The sequence below is a fragment of the Neospora caninum genome, chromosome X, assembly GCF_000208865.1.
Source record: "Neospora caninum Liverpool complete genome, chromosome X".
Lineage (NCBI taxonomy): Eukaryota > Apicomplexa > Conoidasida > Eucoccidiorida > Sarcocystidae > Neospora > Neospora caninum.
This window is the reverse complement of record NC_018396.1, coordinates 639007-655909: the sequence shown is the minus strand read 5'-3', so window position 1 is coordinate 655909 and position 16903 is coordinate 639007. Positions and strand designations below refer to the sequence as shown.

Here is a 16903-nt window from a genome sequence, read left to right as displayed (position 1 = left end):
GCACAATTTGCACACTTTGCGTAGTGAGTGTTATGTTTCTTGCGGAGGCCCACGACCAGCGTAACGTTTTGTGGGCGGCGTAGCTCTCGGGTGACAGCGCCCCCCAGGAGCGCTGCTGCGATTACCATAAAGAGTACCGCCTCATTTTGGCAATCCTCGTTGTAGAGGCAGGTGTCGAGCCTTTATTCTGAGGAGTGTTTCCCTTGGGTAGCCTCGAAAGCGGGAATCCAGCACTGAGACGTCTACGGTTGAGCATCGAAGAGTGTACCCACCGACGACAGTGCCCTCGAGCCACAGGATAACGCTGTACTGATCAACGAGCGGATCCTCGGGTCACGTCACGTGGCACTAACTTTTTTGTCTACACCCGGCTCCACTCCTTTTACGAGGAACGTACCGCTGTGTCGCAGAAACCTTCATACCCCTTAGACGATTGTCTTGTCACAAAGTTCACCAATATATAACCGATAGCCCATTGAGAGATTTTGCAGAGGCTCAAGAACAGACGCCATAGATGGCGACGTGATACCAAAAAACGAAACAGAACACACATCGGTCAGTCAAGGATTCTGCAGGTTGCACGGCTTTTCCCCAAGAGAGGCGTTTCCGGCTTACTTTTGGGGGCAAGGTGTAGAGCGCTATGGAGTAAGCTAGCTTTGTGACGCGTGACCAGAAAACTAACCTGTATTTCTCTATCCTTTGGTAAGACAGCTTCCATCTTGTCTTCCAAGATTTCATAAGGGGGGCCCTTTGCGTAACGAGGATTTTCCGTGTTGGTTTACCATGGCCGCTACGGCCGAGTTTATGCTTGTCAGTATCCGATGGTTCTCTGCGGGTGTTACAATGCTCCTAACTTCACGTAGGCGGGCAGCGCCGACTCACCGCGACGCACTTCGTGTGTCAACGCGCTTCGCGAGAGGAAGTGTCCTCGAGGACACGGCTGCATCCTTCCTTGGCAGCAACGCACGGGGTAGAACGTGGAAAAGAATCGCCTGTGATGATGCGCCGAATGCTCAGTTTCCTATTGGTTTCCTGCGCGCTGCTACAGCGGTGCCCATCGCAATCCTTACAAAACACTACGTTGTTGACGCGCCTCCCAAGAATGCGTCCTCTTACAAACTGGATTCAGACACTCCCGGGCCGGCCGCATGACGCGCTGGAGACGAATGCAGCCTTATAGGAATCATAAAGTGTTGCTTTGCAACGTGGGAAACAGCACTTTTTGAGATGGATGAAGAATTCTGAAAACGCAGAACGAAAGCGGTTTTGACGTGCACATGTGTGAATTTGGATCTAGTCGTCAGTATCATCCTCTGGATCCGTTTTTGAAGGCAACGAAACGGAAGCAATACGCCACACTTTTATGCGCGTTCGCAGAGGTTGTTGCGGTCACGCAGTTTTCCCAGTGAGATTCTCTAACTTGATTTCTTGCGACGTGGAAGGAGTTTCAGCAGATCAGATGCTTTGGCCAAATGCCAGCATCTCCGGCTGAGCTGCCCAGGCGCTCACTTCCCGCTGAAGGCTCGAAAAATCGTCTCCCTGCCGTTGCCCACCCCTCAAATTGCGGCCTTTTCAGTATATACAACGAGGGCGGACGCAGCTGCTGGGCGGCGCATCTGACGCCTGCTTCATCTCTTCTTTTGGTCTTCTGTGTTCGTTTTTCTTCCTTTCTTGTTTCCCCCTCTCCGCTACGGCTCAAAGGTGATTCTTCGGGCTGTGGGGCGGACTCTCCTCATCGGGGTGCACAGACATATTCATGCGGACGAACCCTATTCGCTTCTCGCCGGCTGTGTCTCTTTTCAAGTTCGAAGAGAGATATTTCGCGTTTTCCCTCGCTAGTTCGCCGCCTCGCCTTTTTCGCTCCTCTTCTCGCCTTCTTCTGAGTCCCAAGCAGGTTCCGACCCGGCGCCTTTCCCGTCCGTATCAGCTACCGTCTTCGCTTGACCCTCCCCTCAACGCTGTCAGCCAGAGGAGAGACACTCGGGGCCTTTCTAGACTGGATGGTAGCGCGGGTTCTTTCCTGCTGTTCTTTTCCCCCCTTTCCACTTTTCTATTGCGCTCTGCCTCTGACGACTCCCCTTGGGCCGATGCAAACTTGCGGCTTTTCCGGAAGCTTCTCGCCGGTGTCCTCGGCTCTCGCGTGCGCGACTTCTCGCAGCAACAAAACGAGTCATTCCAGAGTTTGTACCCTTTCCCCTCTCTCCCGTCTTTTAACTGACACTACCCTCCCGTGGTCCTTTTCTGTTCGACGGTCGTTTCTTTCCCTCTCTCTGTCGCCCGCCTCATTTCCCTCTCTGCTTACTTGGTCCTGCTGTGTCTCGTTCCCGCTGCACTGGTAAAACCTGCGCTCTCTTTCTTCTCCTTCCGCCCAACTTCTCCCTCGTCTTCCCCCTTTCGGTCTCTCCAATGATGGTGACTCGGTCCTGGACTGCGGCCTCCGTCGCCGCACGTTCCCGCAGGCTTCGCCTGCCAGGGAAGTCGGGTCGTCCTGCGTCTCCAGCTGATCTCCTCTCTCCCTCTGCTCTCTCTGGCTACTCGCCTCCGTCTCCGTCTCCGTCTGGCGTCCTCGCGTCTCCGTCTCCTGCCGCTCCGTCCCTCTCTACCTTGTCTCTGTCTCGCCGACTTGCTTCTTCTCCCTCGTCTCCCCTCGTTTCTGCTTCGGCCGCGTCTGTCTCCTCCGTCACTTTTTCCCGCAGTCTGTTCCACTCTCTTGCTTCCCGTCGCACTTCCCCAGCGTTCGTGAATTCCCTTGCTCTTTCCACTCGATGCCTCACCTGCTCTGCTGACTCTCGCCCCGCCTTCGGGCCCGCGTCGTCGGCTGGTCTGTCTCCGCTTTCTCGCCTCCCCGCGTCTCCCTCGTCGGCCTCTCCTCTGCTGCGCTTCTCGCGCGCACACTTCTCCTCGGCCTCGAACGAAACCTCCGGGCGTGCCTCTTCGTCCGGCTCCTCCTACCGCTCTGCGCATCAGTCCTCGTCTCGCGCTCACCGGTCTTCTCAGCACAGACGGACTTCTGCATCAGGCTCCTCCTCCAGCTTTATCAAGTCGGTGCTGGCACAAGTGAAGGAAGACATGGAGAAGAACCAGGATCTGAAGAAGGCGATGGAGGACTTGAAGGCTTCTTCCTTGTCGCAAAAGAGCGAGAAGCTGAGCAGCCGCATGCAGGAAGCGGCGGCGGCAGCGACCTCGATCGCTAGCCAGGTGGCGAGTCAAACACAGAGCCTCCTGGGAGGCGCGGCGGACCAGGCGAACCGCGTGCACCAGCTTCTCAAGGAAAAGGCCTTCACGCCCGTTCAACAAGCGACGGAGAAGAACGAAACGCTAAAGGGCGTTGCGAGCATGATGGGGCGCGCGGGCCGAGGTCTGAAGCATGCGTTTTCGAAGGTGGCGAACGCAACGGAGATCTTTCGAGACGACGTGGACGACGCCGAGAAGAAAGCTGCCAAGTGGAGACAAGACATGGCCGTGAAACGGTACAAAGAGCAAGAGGAACGCAGGCGCGAACAGGAAAACGCACAGCGACAAACAGCAGAGAATGCGGGCGCTGGCGGGGAAGACGCAGGCCAAGGCGGAGCCGGAACCGCCGGAGCAGACGGGCGTCCGGGAGAGGAGAGACCGACGCCTGAGGAACAAAGAGAAGACGCACTCGTTCTCTCACAGAGAACCACGTGGGACCGATTTTCTTCCCGGTTCAAGGAAATGTCGTTCCTGCAAAACTTCTTCGGTAGGCGGGGGCGACGGAAACGACGGCGGGGAGGCACGCAGAAGAAGAGGCAGAACAGAGGAAGAAAAGAGGGATGCGGGAGAGACGGCGAGAGCATAGGGTTCGGGGATAGACCTTCCGTGTTCTCATCTCCTGCTTCCTGTTAACCCAGCAGCGCGTTGTGTGGCGTCGGTCCTTCGGCTTGAATGTCTCGATCTCCCTTGTTCGCAGTGTTTGTTCAGTGTCTCTTGCGGCTTCCGTCTTTGCGTCATCCATTTCCCTCGCGTGGTTCTTTCTCGCCTCCGTTCTGTGTCGCCGGCTGCGCCCTGCACTCCCCTCGCTCGTTCTGCCCCCGGACTTCGCGTCTTCTCGGCATCCGTGCTTTTTCTCTCCTTTCCCCCTGCGTCTGCAGAGAACCCCCTCGTTGCTCAACTTTTTGGAGAGACAGAAATTGCCGCCTCCATCCGCGAAATGAAGATTCTCGACCCCAAATTCAAGTAGGAAAACCTGGTTACAGGGCATATACATACAGGCGCGTATGTGGATAGGTTTGCATTGCAAAACACACAGTTTGAAGGTTGGCCGCGTTTGTTGCTTTAGTGTATCAATGTCCACTGTTTCTTCATTGTATCTGTGTACTCTCCCCTCAGGTGCATATACATGTGCATATGTGCATGCATACATCCGTCTTTCTCTCTATTTGTCTCAAATCGACTGTCGCGGACCCGCCGTCAGTTCGCATTTGAAGTGTCGCCTCTCTGTTTTCTTCCAGGTTGGGCGATTTGCACAACATGATGGAGCGGGTCGTGGCGGGTCACATTGTGCAAGCGTTCCTTCTCGGCGACGAGGGAACCCTGGCGGTTGTGAGTATCTAAGCAAAACGAGAAAAAGAATCCGATACAAAAACCAGGTTGAGACAAAACAGATAAATAGGCTCGTAACTGCATCTTGCTTCCTCAATCTCCAAGAACACACCACCGCTGCGAGTGTGCCCCAAGTATTAAACGTAAACGCTCACTTTTGTGGTACGCATATACATGTATTTATGCACATGCATATATATATATATATATATATATATATATATGTACCTTGCGCGGCTGCTCGAATTCCTTGGCGATGGATCACGCGCGTTTGCATTTTCATTTTGGTTTCGCGCAGCACTGCGCGGAAGGAGCCTTCGCTGCTTTGCGTGCGTCTATCATTGAGCGCCGCGCCCAAAAGGTTCGCTTGGACAGCGAAATCCTTCAACTTGGAAATGTTGAACTTGTCGGTAAGACGTGCAGCAGAGAAAACAAACGCAGACGACGGAACCGCAAATCGAGAACACTGTCCTTTTCACTCGCCTCTTACACAGACGGAGCTATCTTGTTCGCTTGTGTCTGAGTGCAATGCACACTCTCCTCGTGTTTTCTGTGTTGTTCTCCCTCGTGTTCACTATCCTGTTCGCTTTGACTTCTTCCGTTTGCGCTCCCTCTGCCTCGCTTCTGGGTCCATTCTTGCTTCCTCACTTTTGCGCTGTGGATCTATCTGTTGCGCCCCGTTCGCAGGCGCGCGTCGCAGCATAACGCCGCCGATTTGCGCGACCGCGAACTTCTCTGCAGATGAGTGTCCGTGGTTTGTCTACACGTTCACCTGTCAACAAGTGAACTGCTTGCGATCGGAAGTCGACGGGCGTGTTGTGGAAGGCCGCGAAGATGACATTCGAAGAGTTGTCTACTCCGTCGCTGTCTCCAAACACCCCCACCCTGAGACCGAGGGACTGCTCTACCCCTGGATGGTGAGTTGAAATAGTCGACACCACACACATCTTCTGCAGCGCATGTCGAAGTAAATGTCGTAGCTTGTTTCGGAGGCATGTGTGTATACTCATGCACTTGTGAATCTATATGGGTAATGTGTTCGTCCTGACTTGCTTAGGCGAGGGGGACTCATCCGGGGGAATCTGTAAAGGGATTGCGAAGGAGGGGACTGACGACGCACAGCTGTGTCGGCCGGCAACTCTGTATAAATATTGACGGGACACGAACGTGAATGTCCATATTTCTAAGGGTGGACTGGACTGACGAAGAAGTGGAGATGCGCCGTGGGCGTAAAACTCAGCTTGAGCCTTGGACTCCGACAATACTTACACACACACACATGAACAAATATACCTATGTATGTGTGCATGCACCACACACGGTGCGTGTATGCATGTACATGCATTCGTAGAGCGGGCAGTGCCTGTAAAACTACAGCGTGGCATGAAGACAGTCTTGCCATGTGCGACATGAAACGGTGGTACGGGAAAAAGTTGAAAAAAACGTATCTTGTGTCGCTCACTCCCTGTGCATGTCAGATTCGAGAGATTGCTATCATCGGCAGCGAGGCAGTGTGGTGACGGACGGCCTTCGACTGGGCACTTGTTTGTCGTCGACCTCTCGAGAGCGTCCATGGAACGCTTCAGAGGAACGCCTCTGTAGAGAGAGGACCCGGAGTTCGTGTCAATGCGACTTTTCTCACTCTGGTGGTCTTGGCTTTCCGTCCCAGAAGGTCTGCGGGGGTCAAGGCGGACTCCGCCGTCTCTTCTTCCTCCGCTGTATCCGCTTCTGCGGCTGCCTCCCCGGCGACCCATCGCGTTTCGTTCTTTTGATGTTCTCTTCGTTTCTTGTCTCGCTTCCCTCGTCAGTTTTTTTTGTTTCCAGTTTTCTCTTCTTTTCGCGCGGTCCCTTTCGCTTCTCTTGCGTCGAATGCGCCCTTCGAGGCGGCTCCAGCCAGTTCAGCAACTCTTCAGCGAACGTCGTCCGTTTGCATGCTTTCCGTTCGACCTGTTAACTTTCTCTCTCGAACCCTTTCACACCCTGTCCCTCGCCTGAGTGGACGCGAAAATGCCGACGAGCCGTCTCGAGACAGGAAACACCGAACACGCAGCCCACAGTGGGAACGGAACGCATCGCCACAGCACACTCACGTTCCTCGGATATGCACGGCACAGACGAAGACGAAAGCGCGAGAAGAGAGCTCCTAAAAAGGCGAGCTCACAACGGTTTCCGGTTTGGGGCCGCGGGGACGTTTCCCACGGTTACACTGTCCTCACGGGTGTGCGTGGGAAAACCTGGCGACGCACTGAGACGCGCAGACCACAGGGAAAGAAAAGCGGATACCCGAGAAAAGGTTCCTCGATCCTAAAGCGCCAGGTGTCTCTGCCGGCAAAAGATGCGGCGACGCGCTGACAGAGAAAAAGACCGGAGAGGCGAAGCCAGGCGAGTCTCGGGCGTCGCCGCGCGAGGTGGACAGACACAGAGAAACAGACAAGGAAGGGCGGAAAGGGAGAACGCCAGAGGCGTGCGACGAGAGTCAGGTTGGCGCTCGGAGAGAAGAAACACGTGCGCCTCTCTTCCCCTTGTTCTTCTCTCCACCTCCCCTCTACAGCGTCTCAATACTCCATCTACGTGTATCGGTCCGCGTGTTGGCCCCCCCGCGGGTACCGCCTCGACCTCTCTACGAACTCCAAAGAAGGGCGCTAAAAGAAGTCCTGGAACGAAGAGCGGTACATGCGCGGAGTCGCCGCGACTCCCCCACTCGCCCCTGCGGCTGAGCGAGACTGGAGGGCGCCTAGGGAAGGAGCGAGGAGGCGAACGCAGCGTAGGAGACGGACGACGACGATTCATGCTCCACCTGAGACGACTGCGGAGGAAAAACATGGGAAACGCACGACTTGGACGAGCGTGGGACGCGCCGCGGAGACACCTCCGGCGACTGGAAGCGCTCCAGATCGCGGGAACAAAGAAAGAGTCGGAGAGAGCGGGGAAGACGGGCGATGCCGCCAACCCGAGGCAACTGTCGCTCGGCTCAGAGGAGCGAAATTCTCTGGCGAGATCAAGAAAGGAGTCGACGCCAGATGACGAAGAACAGCTCGAACTCGCGAGACGAACGCTCTTCGGGGAGACGGTTCCCGCGCGGGAGAGAAATCGCGTAAAAGCGAAAGGACAGCAAACTTTCCACCAAGAAAGAAAAGACCTTGAAAAGTGAGACAGAGCCCCGTACCTGGCTGTAATGCAGCAGTTTCGTCTTGAACGCAGATCGCGGCATGCCGCTCTCTTCCAAGAGCTGTAACGGACAGGCACGAAACCAAAAAAGGCTCATGAGAAACGCACCTTTCAGCCCACTTCGCCTCCGAGCGCCGTCGTCCCCGCGCCGCCTTTCGCTTACGTGTAGGAAAATCGAGATTGGGTTGTGGCCGCAAATGGTGTTTCCGGTTTCCTCGTAGTACTCCTGGAAGGCTGTGCGCAAAGCGACAACAAAACCCGCACCGTCGCCCTCAACTCGCCCCCGCCCCCACGACTGGCGCCTGCTCATGCTCTACCCCTGTTTGCAGAAACCCTGGAAATGCACGCCGCTGCACGAATATATCCAAAGATAGATACGTGTATATGAATATATACAGAAAAGGCATCGGTCGAACAAAATAACGCAAAGATGTAAATATATCTGACTGCATGCATTTGCGCGATAGTGAAGAACTTGCGGCGGCGGACGTACCTGCGGGGTCTTGCTGCTCAATTGTATTTGCCCCCTCTTTGTCAAGAATCTGCAAAAAAAAACGAATCGCGGAACTGGATGAAATGGTTCTCCTGTTGCAACGCACTGCCCCGGCATCTGCTCTCTGTAAACGTACTGAATTCACTGCCGCCATCTCGCGCCTTGCAGCGGGTCTTCCCTCTGCGCGCATTCCCTCTCTCCGCCGCCCTCGTTCCTCTCTGCCCCCGCCTCGCTTCGCGCTCTCTTTCCCAGAGATCCTTTGCGCCCTTGCGTTGGTATTTGATTCTACTTCTTCGCGTTATCTCCTCGTCCTTTGCGTCTCAGTTGCAGTATCGTTGCTGCGTCCCGCATTTTTCCCCTTCTCTCTCACGCGAATGCGCTCGTAGATAGGCAGCGAAGCGGGCGCCGGCGGGAGGTAGGTGTAGCGGAACCTGAGGACGAAGAAAGAACAGAAAAACTCCATGCACGTGGCACAGAACAGGCCAACCCGTCACACGCATAGGTACACCAGCACACAACGACACATACCTAGCAAAAGGACACACACATATTTGTACTCATGTATACATACATATATATATATATATATATATATTTGTATATATACATAGATGTGGATAGACAGGTAGATGTATAGAGAGAGCGCTCGCAAGGAAAATCGAAATGAAGAGGGGTAGAGATGGAGAGGAAAATCGAAATCTACGGGTGGAGGGAGATACAGATGCAAGGAGGAATGGTGACAGAGAGACATAGTTGACACAAGAAAATGGGGAGAGACTGTTCAAACAACACGCGAGAGAACGCCGGGGGAGGAGTCACACGCGGGCGTCTACGGCCTTCGACCGAAACTCACCGCCGACCCCAGTGGCAGAAGTCTGAGGAGAAAACGAAGAGGTTACCCTGTTCCGAAACAGAAAAAGATACGCCAGAGATGCACATGCACGGTCTTAACCTTTGCGGCAAGGAACGGATTTCATAAAAACTCTCTAGCTACAAGGCGGTTCGCGGGAAACAGTACTGAGAGGAGACACATCCGCATGCTGAAACGAGAAGGAAAACGCGTCGGTGTCCCTCGAACACCGGAACGGAGGCACATTTGCTACGGTGTGTAACAAGCCGGAAGTGTCTGTGTTGTGTGAAAATGCTTAAGTCTCGACTTGTTCTCTGGATAAGCAGAGAAGCACGTGCGGGTTTCGACAGCATCCGCTCCGCCGGTTGTGGCCTTTCTCTCCGAAAAAGAGATAAACGAGGGAGGGATTCATCGGCTCGCAAAGGAAGCACCCGGCAGGACAGCTGAAAGCGACGAAAAAGAGAGCCCAGACGACGCGCGAACGCGTGCAGGAGACGACGATGGAAGGAAAGGAACAAACGGAAGCGAAGTGGAGGCGAGACGACGGAGGAAGGCGAAGCATTTACGTCTTGCAGAAAGAAAGGGCGAAGCGCCTTGGCTGAAAAACAGACACAGGGAGGGAAGCCGAAGCGCAAGGAAGGAAATAACAAGGCGGGCACACTTTCTCGATTTCCTCGATTGCTGAACTGACGCACCCTGGCGCGAACAGGGAAACACGGCAGCGGGCCGTCCTCCAAAAACTTCGCGCGGGCGTCTCGCCACAGCCAAGCGTTGTCAGGCAGAAAAAGATTCACAATCACCGAAAAGCAGACCGTTTATTTTGCCGTATCACAATCGGAGCCGGGAAATCCCCAGAAGCCAACGACATGCCTCAAGACAGAAAACGGAGAGAATTCAAAGAACAGAACGGGAGGAAGACGAGGAGAAGAACAAAGCGAAGAACGCGACGCGAGCGACGTACCGACGGCTACGTGGCCGGAGCGGCGAAGGTCTCCGACGACGATTGGGACGAGAGTGAACGTTTGGCTGAGAAACGAAAAGGAACGGAAGAAACGATGAACGCGACAAATGCAGAGAGAGAAAAGAAAAACACGAAGGAGAGAAACAAAAAGACCGGGCACACAGCCGGTCCCGTCGTCAGGCTCGCAACCCGAGAAGGGTCCGAAAACGCGAGGAAAAACGAGGCGCGACAGAAACGAGAGAGAGACAGCGAAAGACCAAGGAGAGACACACGAATGAGAGAACAAGAGATGCAGAAGGTCAGCCACACACCGTTTTTCAGAGATCTGAAAAGGGGAACGAGACATGCGCAGCGTGAAAAACGCCTGAAACCACGAATGGAAAGCCTTCACGAAAGACGCATGCACGCGTTGAGCTAAGAAGATCAGAACGGTTTGTGTTCATCCATCCACGCGGCGTTCTGGGACCCGGAAACCACACCAACGAAGAGGAGAAGACGCATTACACACACATAAAGGCAGCGAGGATGGGAGAATTGGAAGTTTCGACTTTTGCTGACCCTCGAAGAACGTAGCGGAGGAAGGGCAACTGCATCTCGATCGAATGCTCCTCTTCATCGTCGCGGAGCGCAATCGTCTCAAACACGTTTTGAGTGCGCAGCGCCTCAAGAACTGAGCCCACACCAGAAAAACGAAACACATCACGCCCCCTCCACAAATCCGTATTCGTATAACACAGGTGCACAAAGAAAGGCATGCAACTGCCCATACACACCAAGATGTTATTCTTGCACGTGTACATAGCGATATATACAGGCAGGTGTACACATACATGCACGGATCTAAGTGTTTTGTGCACCTGGATACCTCGATAAGTACATATATTCGTATGATATACTTTATCTATACATATATACATCGACATAAGGATACATGTGTATATCTACGCATATGGATATCTTTCTTTAGAAGGTCTGTGTGTATCTTTGTTGGCACGTGACGAAGCGGCACTCGCCAGGCAACAGAACGGTTTTCCTGTCTTCAACAAGAAATCCTGCTCCTCTTCACACGCTCGCCTTCAGCCCCGAAGCATCCGCGACCGTTGCTCGACGCGCTTTCCCCTTTTCACAGGACAGAGCTCACCTTCCGCATCGAGAGGAATTTCGCCAAGCGGCGTGGCATACGCGCGAACAGAGGGGGGAGGGAGAGCGCAGCCCGGCAGGTAGATGTGGTGCGAAGGACCGAGGACGAACACACGCCGCCTGAGAAAGAAAAAAGAAGAAGGATATAGGGCGATAGAGAGAGAAAGCGAAAGAGATACGCACAGAGAAAGACGTAGAGAGGAAGCGGAAGAGAGTAAAAGAGAAAGACAGAAAGAGAAAGCGAAAGAAAAGATAGAGAGTAAAAGAGAGAGAGAACGCGAAAGAGAGTAAAAGAGAGAGAAAGAGAGAGATGGCGAGGGAGAAAGAGAGAGATAGAGAGAGAAAGCGATAGCAAGAGAGAACAAGAAAGAGAGAGTGGAGGAGAAAGAGAGAGACAGAGGGAAAGGGAAAGAGAGAGATAGATAGGCCGATAGAGAGAGATACCGAGTAGACAGGCAGAGCGAGATGGACATGAAGATAAAGATAGATAGATACATAGATAGCGATCTAGATAGATAGAGAGACAGCGATACACACAGAGACAGAGAGAGAGACAGACAAAAAGAGATAAAGAGCGAAAGGGCAAAAATATAGAGGGCGACAAAGAGAGAAAACGATAGAGACAGATATAGAGAAAGATAGATATGAAGATAGATTTAGAGATAGAGAGAGGGAGAGATAGAGTACGCGACGGTAATTGGACACGTAAAGCAGCGGGGTGTGCAAGGGTAACTGTCGAGCGACACTGAGAGAGAAAGAAGCTGGAGAAAGATTTCCGAAATGCTGTCCTGACGCTCACACGTTCTCTGGAGATACTTGGCGCCACGCCCACGCGGCAGTCTCTGCGCAGTACGCATAGCCAGCGTGCCTGAAAAACGAAAGAGCAAGAGGGATTTAGAAAAGGGAGAAAACATGAAGAGAAACACAAAAAGAAGGGGGGAGAACAGAGCGAGCCCAGGAAACGTAGAGCAGTCAAGCTGAGGCGAGAAGAGCCGAAGAGAAGGTAGAGACGATGATAGACTACGAGAGAAGGGAAGAGAACAGAGGAGAAGAGGGGGGGAGCAGAGAGTAAACAGAAGAGATGAGAGGAGAAGAGAAGACAGGAGAGAAGAGAGGAGACGACAGGAGAGGAGAGAGAAGAGACGAGGACGCGACCTACGGGCAGACGAGCGCGATCACGTTCTCCTCTGTTTTTTCCGCTTTCGCCAGGAAACGGTCGAACAGCTGCGTCAATTCGCTTGCTGAAAATCGCAGGGAAACAACGGGAGTCGAAAATAGAGGAGGCAGAACAGTAGCCAGGCACCAAGGGGAAAGGCCAAAGTCGAGAGAACGACAACATGAGAAAAGGCCGGAAGAGCGTGAATGATGAACAGTGGAAACGGGAGAGGCAGATGCAGAAAGAACGACGGAGCCGGAAGAAGCGAAGCGACAGGAGAACTGGAAGAACCACAAAGAAGCGAAGCCGAAGAAACAAAACGAGAAAGACACATGTGGAGAATGGAACGATATTCGCAACAAGGAGACGCGGAAATGGATAGAAGGCTGAGAGAAGAGAGAGAAGAGGAGCGTGATTTCACGATGTGTTTTCTTCCATGTTTTCGAATGGTATAATATCCGGTTCTCATCATTTGCGGTATGCGTTTCATGCGTTTTTCTCTCCTCTCTTTGTCATTCTTCTCGCCTCTTCCCCTTGGTCTTTTCTGTTTCTTAGGCAAGCTCATCTTCCTCCTCGTTCACACCCCCTCTCGTTCTTCTTCCTTTCTTTGACTCTCTCCTTATTTCCGTCCATGTCTTTCCTCTTTCTTTCCGTCTTTCTCTCGTGCGCAGGACGCGTGGCCAGACTTACGGTCGTTGCTGTACCAGCTGCTGGCGTGGGCAGCGCGTCGCACTGCCATCTTCCTTGACTCCTTTTCTCTGTATTCTCTCCTTCGTCTCCTTTTCTACCTTCGTCTCCTTTCTTTGATCCTTCTTCTCTACCTTCCTCTCCTTTCTTTCCTCCTTCTCCTTCCCCTTTCGTTCCTCCTACTTCTCTCCTCGATTTTATCTCCTTCTCCTTCTTTCCTTCTACTTCTCTTTCTTCTCTCTCCTCCTCCTCCTCTTTCCCTTCCTTCTTCTCTCCTCTTTCTTATCTCCTTGTCCTCCTTCTTTCCTCCTCCTTTTTCTCCTCCTTGTCTCCTCTTTCTTATCTCCCTCTTCTACTTTCTTTCTTCTCCTTTCTCCCTCTTCTTGAGTTAACACTTGGTCCGCATTGTTTCCTGTTGAGTCTTTTCGCGCATTCTTTTTCCCTCAATCGGCCTCTGGGCTTCTCTCCCTCGCTAGGCGCCTTCCGCAGCAGGGGCGACTCGATGGCAGAGACGGAAGAAGAGAGGGAGAAAAAGCGGGGAAGGGCGCGGAACCGACAGGAAACACAGATGCTGGCTGTCGCTACGGGCGCACAAGGTCGCGGAACCGCATACAGGAAAGGAGAAAGGAGAAAACGCACAAAAAGAAGAAGCAAGAAGGATAAGAGAGAAGGAAAGGAGAGAAGAAACGGACAGAAGATGTCAGAGGAAGGGAAAGAAGGCAATGAACGACGGAAAGGACAGAGGAGAGAAGAAGGAACCACGGAAGTCGACGTTGAAGCTGAGGAGGAGACTTCAAACAGAAATGCGGAGAAATCTGGAGAGAGACAGCAACATCGTCGAATCACGAGGATCTCGGTCGTGTGAATCATCTCGCAACTGTCTCGGGGATGTGAGGCGGCGAGACACGCGGCAGAAACGCAATTGCTGAGAGTTTCCGACGGGGAAAACGAGGCCGGAAGAGACAGTAAGAACGGCCGCTCGAGGAAAAGGACGGACTTGAAAAAGAAAACACCACGGGCAGGTCTAAAAAAGACGCTTTCTGGTCCAAAGAAAAAAGAAAAAGGAGAAAAGACGACGCCAGCTGTCCAGCAGTTGAGCAAGCGACATAGTGGCGCGTGATGTGCGCCGAGACGGCACGTCGAAAAAAGTGAGACTAGAAGAAAGCGAATAACAACTGGAGAAAGCGTGTTCTTTCCCTCATCGGACGGCGACACACAAACGCCTACACGAGATTTTTTTCTCTTTTCAGTGTCTGTGTCTGACCTAGCGTTTTGGCGGTGCGCGTGACTCAAGAGAGGTCGCCTGAGAATGCCTGCGGAAATCTATCCCGTTTCTTCCACATGCAGGCTAAGGGTAGTGGCAATCGGGTTCATCTATGCAGAACGGTTTCTTGTTTCGCTCTTCAATTATAAACGTATATGCATGACTATGGATATGTGTGCAAATGGAAGGAGACCGCATACCTAGCTCCGTCGGCACGGACAGCTCGGCATTTTTTCATAGATTGGTGGATGCCCCTGCGTTCACATGTGTGTCTCAGAGGTAAGTGTGAACACACCTGCAGGGATGGAACGGGGCATTTCTGCATTCTCGGCCATCGCTATATACATGCATATGTGTATAGTTGTTTATAGGCAACTCGCGGCATACACACATGTGTGTACAAATGTGTGTGTAGGAACGCAGTGTCTGCGGTTCTGTAGGATTCCTTCCACTATCCGCTGCCATTCAAAGAGAGCCACAAGAGCATACTCAACGAAGCGATTCGAAAAACGCAAACTCTCGCCAGTGAATAAACCGTCCAGATTGACAGGCCTGCTCGCGTAGAGGGGAAAAAGGCACGAAAAAACGTTTCCTCGAGCGCCCTTGGAAAAGTGTCCCTTCCCTGGATCCACTCTCCTCTCTGTGGTTTCCCATCTTCCGCAAATCTGGAGAAGTCGAAAGTTTTCTTTCCAGTCTTTTTGTGTGAATGCTAGACACCTGAGCCCTTCAAGGGAGGACGGAGAGGGACTCTTCTCTCTCTCTGCCCGTTTCTTTGGAAGAAGAAAACCCAGGAGGGTTTCCGTCTTCTCTTGGCAGGGAAAAGCATGTTTGTCCTCTCGTAAAAAGAAATCGAAGAGAGCGAGTTTCGCTTCCTCCGCTCACGAGGCAAAACCACAGTCTTGTCCTGAAGCTCTACCAGGCCACAGGTCCGTGTCTCTTTTAGGGTCGAGGGGAAAAGGCATGTTTCTACCCCGCAGAAGAAACGGGCGAATAAGGGCCGGCTATATTTCCAAGAAACTCCCGCGAGAGAACATCGGGAAAGTGCGAAGCCTCTCAAAGGGTACGCGAGAGAACGCCTAGGAGTTAGCAGTTCCAAAAAAACATGCTTTTCGGGATTCACAGCGGCCATCTCCCCTCTCGCTTGGAGCCTGTTCTGGTCAAGCAGGTGTTCAGCTGTATGTACACCCCGGGCCAGAGATGGGAAGAATGAGTTGCTTCATGCAGGCGTTTCAATGAGAAAGCTCGGCCTCGAGAGGGAAGATTGAAGAGCTCTGGGGAGCTGTCGAGTTTCTCAGTCAAAACAGACTTCTCGTTTTCCACGCTTCCGACGCGGGGGAAAAATGGAAAAGCCTACCTGTTCTTTGCATACAGCAAATGTCACTACTTGGAATGAGACATCGCGAGAAAGGGATGGGCGAGTGAGATCTTCCGAGCCAAATGAGACAGAAAAGGTGCGTGGCGAAGAAATGCAAGGAAGCTACACTACCACCAGGCTCAAGTGTGGAAACGAAAACGTGGTTTTGCCTTTCCTAGACAGTTTCGTTTGCTTTCTGTGAGGACTGAAAACCGAGAAAAAAAAGGGCGGCACCTCAAGAGAAAGGGTCTTTCCTCGCCGAGGTCTCTCGAGCTTCCTTCTCTCCTCGAAAGAATTTGGGAGTGCCAGTAGGATAAACAATTGATCAAAGAAACACCTTGCCTGGTACACACAACAGCGGCTCTCTCTCCCTGAATCTCTCTCTTTCTCTCTTTGTCTCTCTCTCTATATACATATATATATATATATATTCTATATATGGATATGCATATAAGATACGCATATATATCGCATATACATCTCTCTCTGTGTATATATCACATATATTTCTGTATCTCCTGAGTTCATATATTATGTATATTTACATGTATATATATATATATATAGGAAATGTACATATATGAAGTGTATATATATCTCCTCTTTTGGGCCGTTATAGTTACAGCCGCCGTTTACTAGAGCTTACAAAAAATTATTTGTATTACATGAAAGCAACCGTCCGCCTGAGGCATCCTCCTGTGCGCAGCGGTGTTGGATGCGATGCCTTGCGAAATTTGTGTAAAAGGAAAGGCGCAACTCCTCGTTTTTGCTGTCGCCATTTCACAGGCAGAGAGGTCTTTCCCTTCAGCAAAACACCACGGAAAGAACTCTGTTGTAGCGCGAACCTTTCGCTCCTTTTTAGGGCTCGACCGCACCGCGCCCGCGCTGGCCGGCTCATAACGCCCTGAGGAAAACGCATGCAGATTTTCCGGTCCGCTAGAAAAACGCCAGCCGAGCGAAGAGACAGCGCAGAAAAAGAGACAATGATAAGACTGGAGACCGCATGCGATTCCGCTCACAAATGGAAAGCAGAAAACAAGAAGACTTGTTTGTGTATTGGGAGTGTGTGAAACGAGAGAGGACACGGACAAGAGAACGGGAGACACGAAGCGGAGAGTCGTGATCCACCCGAGGCCCCAGATGCACAGACAGCACAGAGTGTTTCTTTTCTTTCTTGAGACTCGGAGGAAGACGCAGTTACGAAAATCTTTTTTTTTGAAAAAGGAACGTCTCCTCTCTTCTTTCCTCCACTTCTTCGTGCCTCGCC

At 52.4% G+C, this 16903-nt stretch overlaps 2 protein-coding genes across 2 annotated transcripts; one reads left to right on the top strand and one right to left on the bottom strand.

Moving 5' to 3' along the window:
• Positions 1-2406: 2406 nt before the first annotated feature.
• NCLIV_045570 (hypothetical protein) lies at positions 2407-6083 on the top strand (the record flags this gene model as incomplete). Its single annotated transcript, XM_003884106.1, has 6 exons — positions 2407-3721; positions 4113-4197; positions 4473-4563; positions 4862-4973; positions 5251-5480; positions 6042-6083. The coding sequence occupies 6 exons, from the start codon at positions 2407-2409 to the stop codon at positions 6081-6083; spliced, it is 1875 nt and encodes a 624-aa protein (XP_003884155.1).
• A 1214-nt stretch (positions 6084-7297) lies between these two features.
• On the bottom strand, positions 7298-13070 carry NCLIV_045560 (conserved hypothetical protein; the record flags this gene model as incomplete). Its single annotated transcript, XM_003884105.1, has 11 exons — positions 7298-7369; positions 7730-7792; positions 7895-7965; positions 8225-8273; positions 8595-8655; positions 9078-9099; positions 10036-10100; positions 10594-10705; positions 11177-11295; positions 12335-12416; positions 13022-13070. 11 exons carry the CDS (start codon positions 13068-13070, stop codon positions 7298-7300), a joined length of 765 nt encoding a protein of 254 aa, XP_003884154.1.
• Between the last annotated feature and the right edge of the window lie 3833 nt (positions 13071-16903).